The 12,048-nt window shown below is 41.4% G+C and overlaps 1 protein-coding gene across 1 annotated transcript in view; it reads right to left on the bottom strand.

Annotated features, from left to right (window-relative positions):
* il1rapl1a (interleukin 1 receptor accessory protein-like 1a) overlaps positions 1-11,253 on the bottom strand; it is a 158,449-nt gene extending 147,196 nt beyond the window's left edge. The window contains exon 1 of the mRNA XM_073473728.1: positions 11,172-11,253. Coding sequence (XP_073329829.1) covers positions 11,172-11,253 — 82 coding nt within the window. The remainder of the gene's footprint in view (positions 1-11,171) is intronic.
* Between the last annotated feature and the right edge of the window lie 795 nt (positions 11,254-12,048).

The raw sequence follows: 12,048 nt of genomic DNA, 5'->3' as shown, positions 1-12,048 counted from the left end.
CTGGGCTACTAATGATATGTAAAAATAACTGTGCTCAGATTTTGCCCTACCTTTGCAGAAAAAGAACGAAGGAGCCATGCTAACACACAGACACACACAAACACGCTGAGACGAACACACACAAAGACAAAGCAGTCTGTTGAAGCAGGCTCCTCTCATTAGCATTTGGAGACGTACTCAGATTCCTCCCCCACACTCTCAGCATGGAGATAACTTTTTTTGTAAGTTTTTGCTTAATGAGGGATGGTAGCCAGAAACACACAAACACTGGGGATGTGCGTGTGTGAGTGTTTATTCCTCTGTGTAACGCTTGTAGTTCTGCGCTTCTGAAGGTCTAACAACAGCAGCTGAGTGCGTATCACTTTGACAGAAGGAGATGGCACAGGACTGAGGATAATTGTAGTTTAAATGGCCTGAAGGGGTTTCTAGAGTGCTGGTCTTTGTAGTTGTGTTGCCTGCGGTGTAACCTCTGGGTTCTCCAAAGGCGTCTGAAGTAATCACTGTCAGCGAGCAATCAAACACACCTCCACATGCCGAGCGCCAACAAATATTATACCTCTCAGTTATGTCAATAAATACCAATACTGTATGTTGTGGCTGAAGGTAACTAAGTACATTTACTCAAGTGGTGCACTGAAGTACGATTTTTAGGAACTTGTACTCTACTTAGGTGTTTAGATGCTTTTAATGCTCAGTTAGACTTCTAATCCACTGCATTTTGTCTTGGATATAGTACTTTACCAGACACACAGTTAAAACAACTACAATGCTGCTCATACGGTAATGAATCATTAAAAATAATCCAATATTAATATATGAAAAATTAAGTCTTCCTCTATTACTACTACTATTACTTTTGATACTGACAATATAGCAGTTAAAATCACGAAGCTAATGAGGGAAAAATCTATGAAGCCAAAAAGTTCGACTTCCTCTGTGGAACATTATCCAGATCTTATAACGATTAATAATCATAGTATGACGATGTTGAGACAAAGTAAACCTTAAAAGTCTGATTTGTGAGAAAGTTGTTTTTTGAGTCTCATTCCCAACTCGACAAATGCCGGTGCTTTTGGATGGCGGCGGACTTGACCTACAATCCCAAGGCATCAGTACTTGACGAGTACTGATGCTTATGTGCTGTTAATATACCTGGTTTACGTGCTATCCTATAGCTAAAAGATTTGCTTGCTCAATAATAATCATTTTGTTAAGAAAGCTAAAATCAATAACATTTTATATGAATGGTATGTCCAACATAAAACTTATTATTATTAAAATGAAACTGTTTCATAACCAGTTAAAAAGTCCTTGTAATAATAATAATCTGAATACCTCTTCTGGTTGTGCCAACATTGGAGAAAACACTAATTGGGAATTTTAAACGCACCACGTAAAATTCAGCAAACCGCACGGGAATTGCAGATATCACATCACTTACAACAGAGCACACACCTTGCTGCTGCATCACGACCAGTTAATGTGGACTAAATTGCCTTGATGTCTATAAAAGCATCTCGTGGCACTTCTCCTCATTTACTGACATTTAATTTCCTGGCAGTCTTATCTCAGTAGTATATATAAAACCACTCACTTAAACATAAACACACACACTCTTACATTAGCGCATATGCTGATTATTACATTATATTTACTTATGCCCTTAACATGAATGATCCCCCGCATTACTGCTTCATTATCAGCGAAAACCAGCGCGCACGTCTCTTATCATCTGTTCGCCTTATACGCCCTCCCTCCCCCACACACCGCACCCATCATACACAAACACACATACAAATACACACACATACATGCTATTTCCCTGAGAATACATTAAGTGGAGGGAGTAATATCTCAGGCAATGACAGTCTTTAAATGGAAACTGTTGGAGGGGATTTAAAGACCTGCTGTATAAAAACTACTTACCGTCATGTGGTTTTCTGAAGTGTAAACCTCTACTCGGCCCTAGACAGAAGTCTAACTCTTAATGTGAGTGTGTATCACTGAAAACATTTTCGACATTGCTTTGAAGAACTCTTGCCTCCACACTTCCAGGCACTGATGGCTTACAGCAGAGGCACAAACCAATAATATAAATCTTTGACAGATGATGCAATCAGCAACTTCCTTGTTCTTTAGAAAACAAAACTATAAAACACAACCCTACAGTATACCGTCCTATAAAAATCAATGCATTATAGCTTGATTGCCCGCATATGCTGGCCTATCCTAGGGCTGTGCAGCTGTTGTGAAGTGAGCAATGAAAAAAAACAAAAAAAGCAGCTTCCTATCTACACAATGCACCATCCAGAGGCAGTCTGGCTCGCCACAAGAAAGCCATTTAATCTCCAGTAGTCTGCATGTGATCAATCTCCCAGCACAGTGTTACTGCAGCGCAGGCCATTCCTCATCATTTAGAGAGAGAGGTATTGACCAGGCCGGGGCAGCCTCCGTAGTGCATTTGTGTGTGTTGTGAGCCAACGGGAAAGAATGAACAAAACTAACCAGTGTATATAACATTTCCTGTGGTTGTTTCTTTGTCCTGTACTTGTACATGTATGTAACAAATGTGTATTTATGCTTTGGTCGGCTTGTTTGCTTATTGATGACTTGTGGTTTGATACAGCTGGCCATATTCTATACTTATCATCAATACATCCTTACTTAGACATTCCTGCTTCGCGGCTCACATCAAGAAAACAGGCACCAAGGACGAGGGCAGCATTGTTAATGAGCGTCGGATGCAATTGGCTTAGCACGGCGATGCAGAGAGAGAGAGAGAAAAGACGGATACTGAAACTACTCTTGGATGGGTAGCATAATTTTAGACATGCCAAGTTAAAGGTTCGAGGCAATCAATCCTTTAACTTGAAATTGGCCGCAGTCATATATTAGCGTATTGGTGTGTCAATGAGGACAGTTGATCTGTCAATAAACTATTACACTTCTTTCCTGCACACGCATCTGGAAGCCTCGGGCTATGAGACAGGCATGACAAGTAGAGACAAGGTCTCACTACATCTTATTTGTGTAGGTCATTTAGCCCATCTGCTTGACGGAAAACATGTATAGTGAGGCACATTTCAGTTTTCAAGCGTCAGAGAAATTGCACAAGTATGATTTATGAAATGATAGGGGTGCGCCTTGACAAATAAATTAAATGACTGACTGACTGGATTTTGTGTTCCTGTCCTCACACTTATCATGAGGTTATTCCAGCGTCAGCTCCATGGACTTCATCCCCCACACTGCCTCGGGGCCACGTCAGATTTACAGTTATCCATGACAGGCTCTTATCAGGGATTTGGAGCGGGACTTTGCAGAGTCATCTAGAATATTGGTTGTATCGTTTTTATCCCCGCTCAGAGAAACAGCAAGAGGCCAAGGTTGGGATATCACAAGTCACAGGCAGAGACATTTTCAGATGAATAGAAACCCCCCCCCCCCCCACCCCCACACACACACACACACACACGCATACATTCCTGACATCTCCTGCTGGGATCATTGGGTAGCAATGCCCCGTCATATCAGAGTATGTAGACAGCAAGCTGACTGCAGTGGCTTTTGGGACGCCACGCTACATTAGACCAGCAGTCACAGCTGGTACCACTGTCTGCAGCTCCGCGTCTTATCTGTTGTTACAATTAAACTTTCTTTCTGAAATTAGTTTAGAATTATCATATTATATAGTCATTTTTGTGAATAACGTGTTAATTTACATACATTGCTGCAGTTTGAGTTTAGTTCAGAAAAATGTCAAAAAATCAAATAATCTGAATTTTGCTTTTCAGCTAACATTTCTTTGCCATTTTCACAACCATTCCAGATGTAAACAAATGTTAAAAACATAGATTGGATGTTTCTAGCATTAGTCTTTGTATTCAAGTAAAACACATCAATTTCACAGTGTAAGCAGGTTCCAGTTTTATGCAGGCAATCCTTTTATTTACATTGCACCTTTAATGTGGAGTCAATAATCCCATTAAAGGCAATTGAAACAACTCAAGCACTCCACATATTTACTGTAAGATAGTGCCTCCGCTGTGTTAAGTGAAAGACATAGCGAGGCTGCCGATCTTGTACTTGAGCTGAGTGCAGAGTGTTGTTTTCCACTGCAGCATGTTCACTCATCCCTGCAGGCTGTGTTTAAAAGCCATTATTCCAGCTAACAGACCGGTCAGCAGGCCTTGGATGTGTCTACTGATGTGCATTGTCTGGCTCTCTCATGACATTTCGAGTATATAAATGGACAAAGTGGTCATGCAGCGTTTTATTTTTTGTCTCTGTGTGGGACAGCAGAGGCAGCGCAGGCTGTGATGGTGCAGAGTCGCAGCTGTGAGCAACTCACGATCGACGCTGTTGTCTGTTCATGTCCTGGCAATGTGTATGGGGCCAAAGACAACACACACTGGGAGCTGTGGACCACTCTCATGATGATACATTACACTCAACCTTTGACCAAATGACACTGATTGATTGGCAGGTAGTGAGAGCCGCGGCGCAGCACTCGTCCTTTGTACATGGTGAGCCATCAAGAAAAACTTTGTTGCCTGAAAAAGGTTGGGAAATGATGAAAGCTTCTCAAAGGTATGACAAACTATCAAACACACCACTGTATCACAAACTGTATACAAGTCTGAGGTGGAATGTCACAAATCTGTGTGGTATAACTGTGTTAAAATGCCTCCTAATGGTCCTAATTGGGTTTAGTTGGTGAGTTACCAAGCTCGCTAGCTAAGTGTGACTGATGGGCTGATGTAGCTTGCTGGATTGATAAGCTTTAATCATGTACTGACTACATTAACAACATCAAACAGGGATTTTCTGATCTGACCAGATCTTAAATATACACGCTATGATGCTCTCTACTTTCGGCTCAAAATTACTGGTGGCTGGCAGCCTTTGGTCACATGGCAGTATTTTGATGATGATTGTGCAGAATGATAGACAAACACCAGTGGCCACAATGGGACACGAGAGGGATCATCTAAGAGCCTTGCTGAACAGTGCTGGGTTGTTGAAAAGCGATAACCATTTGGTGTCATCGGATTTTCATTAAGCTATTTCAATGGGTTTTTTTTCTATTCCCTTTAACATGTATGTGCATGGAGTCAGCAGTAAGTTTACCTACAATAAGGAAGCCCAAAGAACTCTTAGTGCATGCAACCAATGAGCAACATTAACCGGAATAAATGGGGGGCCATCATGAAACAGGGCACCCTCGTTCTCTTAATCTGCGAGTATCCTTGGGAGGTCACTGTGGAAACTGGGTAAAAGATTACGGGTGATGATGCTAAAAAAGTATCATAGTAAATGATGCACCAGCTGCACTTTCAAGGCTATAGAAGTGCGAGTTAAGTGGGCTAAACAATAGTTTGTGTAGTGTTAGTAGTATTCACTCGATAAAGTCTAGAGCTTCATGAAGGATGAATGAAGGCATGCAACGCTCATGTATCATGACTATAACAATCTTTGGTGGCCATATCACCCCACTGAGCACAGAGCCATCAATGCAGAATTAAAGGCTATTACTGAAATAGCATCAGTTCCACAGTGTAAAGCCCCATGGGCTGACCCCACAGTCCAATGGGACTTCACAGTGCTGTGTGTATTTCAGAGGAATGAATGTGGTGTCATATTTTGATGCCTCTGCTTGAAGACCATCTGAATCCATCAGGCTACGAGTGTGATTTTTGCCACTAGATCAAACGAGGAACTTGAATTGTCACTAGTTTCCAAGAATGTCCCTGTCCTCCGACAAAGCACAGTCCAATTTAGAGCACTTCCTTTCAGGTTTTTCAGATCCAAGTAGCCACTTTTCAGAGCTGTGATTAAGTTCTCACCCCCTTTCTTCCAAACCCTCTCTGGATAATATCATTTTCACTTGTAATTGGGAACAAAACATGCTGAGCATGGCCTCTGCCCTGAGGACAGTCAGGACTCAACCTGAAAATGAAGGTGCGCAGATGAAACCAAGTGTATTTGAGAAGACTGACGGGAAGGTTGTCTGCCCAAGGCCCAGATCTAAAGAGGAACAGTAGTTTATTCGGTTGACCGGTTACTATTGCCGGTCCATCCCCAACTTCACACAGTGATCATTTTCTTGACTGATCTCTGCTGAAAGTCTGATTCAGTCCAGTGGGCAGAGCATTGCCGACAGGTTTGTGAGGGGGATGTGTCTAATTTAGTTTTTTGGTTTGTCTCCAGACTTTCTCCAAATCCATACAGTGGACACAGAAGTGGAAGCTGTTTTTTTCCCCATGATAGACAGCTAGTGATGAGGTGGTCACTTTACATTGCTTCATCGGTGAGGACATGGCAAACACAGCAGCAGCATATGATGTTTAAAATGCCCTCAGCCATTCTTTTCAATGCAAAAATATTTTTTCCTGGTCAACCACCAACCACATGCTTTTTTAATCCTATGTGTTCGTAATAATGCTGCTGTATTGTCATTATCAATTAATCCATTGTTTTTCAATCAGTCGGTTATACATACAATACAGAATTTTACTAATAAATCGATGCAATGTCTTTGTGACGTTATCACAGTCAAAAGTGATGTCTCCAATTTTTCTATTTTGTCTTAGAGCAGCCATGAAAATGGGAATCAATCAATTGACTCAGAAACCTAATCGAGGAAAAAAATCACTGTCAAATACGCTGACAATCGATGTCGATAAAAGACTAACTGGCTGATCTAAACCGTCATGGATTCATTTTCTACTGATCTAATCCATTTATCCTTTCAGCAATACTTAGAAACACCTTTTACTAAAAGTATTCTTCCTGACTTTACAATGTCTGACACTGCATTGTGCTTGGGTGTGCAGACCACCAGCTTTAGGGTTTTGTCTGATAGTTCTCACCCATATTTAACATTCTTCAGTGTGGCTTACAGCCTGCTGCAAACTGGTAATTGGGTTTGCGAGCAGACTGAGACCCCGGTTAAAGAGTCCCTGTCTTGTCTGATTAAAGTCTGGATCTTTACAGGCTTATCTCCAGCGGAGAGGCTGGAACAGGTCTACTCAGGTCTAACCAGGCCGGGTTGGACCAAGACGGAGACAATTGGGGTCTGATGGATGGACCCTGACAGCTTGTCTCTGTCAGAAACCTGCTCAGAGTCCCTGGGAGTGAATCTCACGCAGTGTCAGCATGGCCTTGCATGGCCACTGCACATTCACACCGAGGTGAGAGGACACACTGAGCAGAGTGCCTGGAGTAAAAACCCTCATTTGTAGCAGCAGAGCGTACACACTGCAGGTTGTGGGTCAAACACGACCTGTGTATGAACAGCTCGTATGCATCCACAACAAAACATCTCACACCAACAACAGCAATCTGCCCCAATTAATATCCAACTGGTCATTAAAACCATGACCGCAAGTGTGGTGAAAAAAATGAGGGAATAAGAGACACACAGCCTCCACACCTTTGGGAAACTCATTAGTCCAGGTAATACAGGCCCAGGCTGGCTCCACATTGACTAATTATAGGATTTTGGTGTGCTACAAACTCTGGGAATGCCGTCCGGACATTAGGAGGAAAAATCGATTGAATCGCTGCTTTATCCAGTGTCTCCTGAGGGCTAATCAAGCCTTCATAGTGGTTCCCTCACCCATAACTATTCAAGGTTGTGCAGTTAAATTCCCTACCCTACCTGCAATCCTACAGAAAACAATACCACAGTCCAAACTGATACCAAATGCCCCACAAACAATTAATCAGAACAGGAATCTAAACAAAGGTCTCTCTCTTTGTCCCAAACTTTCTCTTCCTTCTCAACAATAAGAATAACTACCTATAAATGACTTTGACCTCGGTGCATGTATGAAGCCAGAGGTGCTCATTTAAAGGTAATCTAATAGCAGTCATGAGAGTCCAGCTGCTCCATCTCTTTCATCTAGCGGCACATGAAGACAAGTATCCCAAACCTTTGAACCAGAAAACAATCACCCACCAGGGACTTTATCAGGCAATTAATCTCCCGTACCACCACATTTCATTTTTAACGCGGACAGCGAACCTTCGTCCTGTTCAATTTGTCAGAGACCAGTACAGGAGAGAAGGATATGAGCAAGGCAGAATTAATTCAGCGTGTGTTCCTGTCGACGCTGAAATCGCGATACCCGAAAGATGTCAAAAGCCTCAGTTCAAATTAGCCTTTGAGTTTGCAAGTTTTCAAAGAAAGGATTAAAACACTGTAAGTGCATTTAAATCTCCATGAAAGTGGTCATTTCACGGTACACAAACAGAAAATATCACATATTCACAGTATTCAGTATTACACCATTATTAATATTATTATATAATATTATTATCAGTTACAGTGACCCTTAAAGGAATGCAAACAGGGGTGTTTTTGGCTTAAACAAACCCTTTTTTAAAAAAAAAAAAATATTCTGAATAACACTAAACACTCCGTATAGATTAGTAAATGTCCATGGCATGATAACTGTGAATTTTCATACCACTGTATACCGTGAAGCTGCAACCCGCGGCCATAGATATGAGTTTTATCCCTGTGTGTGTGTGTGTGTGTGTGTGTGTGTGTTGAAGAAAGAGAGAATGAGGGTGAGAGCGAGAGTGGGGGAGAGAGAGAGAGAGGGAAAGTGACAGTGTCCATGTCCCAGATTACAAGTTTAATGTGAGCTTGTCTGATCCTCCACAGGCCTCCATTTATAATCTTTCAGGCAGGCGGAGAGGCCTTTCAAAGTGCCATTAAATAGCCAAACTACCCTGTGACTCTCCATCACCTTTGACCCCTCAGTTGGGGGTTAATATTGACTTTACTGCTATCGATATTTGACCAAAGGACCCAGAGGACCCACTTGATTGATCTGATGTGCTGTCCTGTGTCCGATCTATATGGAAATCCTCCACGGACCGACCATGCAGCTACTCGCATCACATCTGCGTATGTGCGTATAGGCACATACTTTATGTATGTGAGAACACACACATGCACACAAGCAACGCCATACCTTTGCTTTCAAAGTCCTACATAAACCATGACACAGCTCTGATTATACAAATACCTAATGAGACACATGAATGCAGTCAATTACCTATTAAGGACGGCTCAATAATGGAACAGGAATCAAGTTCCATTAAATGTCTCTCCTATTGTGTCACTGTGTTCTGTAACCAGAAGACAGGAAGCTCAGTTAAGGTACCAAAGCCATCATACACTATGCTGTAACATAGTTTGATACAACTTATGTGATAGACTACTCAAATGCTGAATCAATTATATTTCATTGATTTTTTTGAACAGTCTTAAGGGTCTTATCAGGCTAATAAGCTGATTTCACTGACATGACCTTAGCCTAGAGTGTCTTACCTTTAATTTTAGCTAATTAAAGCAATGATTATTTGCTTGAACAATTTATTATAGCGCAACGTTGGGTGTCTAGGTTCATAAAGTCATCTATTAGTAGGCTACAGTCTATATAGTCTATATAGACTAGACCATAGTCTTTAACAAGGATAACTACAACACTTTCTGTTGTACATGGCCAGACATTCACAAGATTTGCAACGTACTAGTACTCAGGCCTTCTCTTATCCAGTATTTCATTTGCAGCTGGAGGTCCAGTGAAAGACATAAAGTATAGGCCACTTATTACCAATAATTGCCACCATAAGTGGAAAATCCCTGCAAGTTTTTCATGTCGTTGTCAACTTTAGTGAACTTCGACGCCTGCAGCACTTCAGCTACAATAGCCTACAGTTACAGTACCTTAACAACCAGCCCAGTCCAATGCGTCACCAAGTTTCTATAATCACATATTTCATCAAGACACATGGATGAATTTTGTTGTGCCACTTTCTGGTGTGACCAGGCCTTTAAGCTAACTATATGTTCCTAAAGCTGTCACATTAACAAAGTCACAATAAGGTGGTTTGTCTATTGTTTAAAGTTTTTGTCCTTTGTTTAGTAGGTGTACAGGTAAGTGTGTCTGTTTTCTGTGTCACTGCCCATCTTCTCTGCTGGTTGAAGCACATTAATCATTCGGTTACCCTTCTGCTCTTTGAGGCTGTGTTTGGTGAGTGCGCTTCCTTCAATATAAAACCTTTAGCTAAAGGTCAGTCCTTAAATCTTCAGACATGCCCACTCGTGTCTGCCGTGCAAATACACCGAGACATACAGGCAGGCATAAAATCCAGCATGTACACACACAGGCACCAAAGTATTATTTTAAATGTACTAGCATTAAACTAGTATATGAATGCTGACTGCAAAAATTGCACTATAACGCAAAATACCTAAGTTTTTCTCTGTAGCAGCCGCTTGTGTTCACACATTTTCACATACTGCCTGAATCTCGATATGTATTCCTGTCATGAAAAGTTTTCTACCTTCAATCTTTTTGCTCTCCATTTTCTCTCTTGACCTTTGCATTTGTTCACAATTGATGCTCAATTTGCTGGCATTTAGAGCCAAAATGAGTTTCACAGTAACCCTTCGTGACCCAGTCACTGAGCAATTGGATCATTTGGTAGCTGTCACTCTCTCTAGATTGAAGTAGGTCTAGCTAATTCTAAGAGTTACAGTGTATATCTTTTCATTAATTCACATGCTCACCTGGGACGCAGGCAAAAATGCTGCACTTACGTCTAAATAGCCCAACATCATTCTCATTTTTCTGTGCGAGTCATTTTCACACATAAGTGGGAAGGGCATCATCCCTTGCAATTACTTGCCCATTGTCTTTTTGAACAATACTTTTTAAAGCATGTAACACCGGCAAACACACCAGTGAGACACCAGACAGCAGCTGAAGCCTGCGGGAAAAGCTGTTCAGTGTCCCATAAAGTACAACGTCAAGAACAAACAATAATTAAAGATTTTTCATCAGCTAAACTCAATCCAGTGGTGACAATCATTGTAATTTAAGACCCAGACTAAGCGGGCAAAAGTTCATAAAACATCAGCACTAAAGTGATTAGGTTTGATTAAGTTGTGTCGGTGAAATTTACCAGAAGCCTCCAAATTGCATCAAAGATGGCGTCAGCTATTCATAGTCGGCGGCTACCATTAAAGGCAGAACACACTCAGACACATAAATGGACTGATAATTGAAACATATTAATAAACACTGGGTGCATGCACAGGCTTCAGATTGGAAGCCACGCAAGAAAGGCGGAGACAGTGTGTTAAATACCTGAGCCTCTCTTGGAGACCACCTTTACACTCTTGGACAGTGTGAAGTACAGCAGGATCAGCAGAGGGCTGGGAGGTCTCATCTTCCCCCCGTCCTCGCAGCCTGAAGGAGAGGAGACACGAGCAGGGAGGGATGGCAGAAGAGAGAAAAAGAAAGTAATCAGTCACTGCCTCTACATGAGATCAAGTACCTCCTTGTTGCTACTAGACAAGAGTAAGTGTCAGTGTGGACGGATGTTCTGTAATAGGCCAAACACTACGGCAAAGCAAGCGCACACAGATACCCACTTGGATGCTCGCATCAACAGACCATTTTGCACCTTCCCCGGGGGGGTCTTTGTTGTAATGATTTTCTCTCATGATTGCAATTGAGACGGGTTATCATAGCAGCGATATATTTCATGAGAAACCATTCCCTAAGATGCTGACAAATCAATAAAGAAATAATTACATGTGTAAGAAACTCCACTTTTTAATCGCCAGCTTCATTAAAAATACGGTAGGCCTTGAAGGGAATTTCAAATTATCACCTTGTGACTTGCAGAGATGTGGCAAATATCCCACCCATATCCCTTATCGACTCATATATCATATTAATTGATGGAGGTGACTCATTCTCCACTCCTCATCTTCTCTGAGTAAATGACATAATCTAACATGTAGTAATTACCCTCTAATAGTCAGCTCCTGAAATAGAGCCGATGCTGCTGTATAAATTTGATGTTAAATGGAAAAAAAACACACTCATCAAGGAAACTGTTTATTATCTTACAGACTCTTTAAAATCAACCATCGTCTCACTATGATAGAAGCTTAACAGACAAGAGACAAATGAAGACATTAGTAAGTGAATTTCTGAAAAATGTAAAATGTTAAGC

Source organism: Pagrus major, chromosome 9, assembly GCF_040436345.1.
Source record: "Pagrus major chromosome 9, Pma_NU_1.0".
NCBI lineage: Eukaryota > Metazoa > Chordata > Actinopteri > Spariformes > Sparidae > Pagrus > Pagrus major.
The sequence above is the reverse complement of the archived record's forward strand: the minus strand, read 5'-3'. Positions and strand labels throughout refer to the sequence as shown.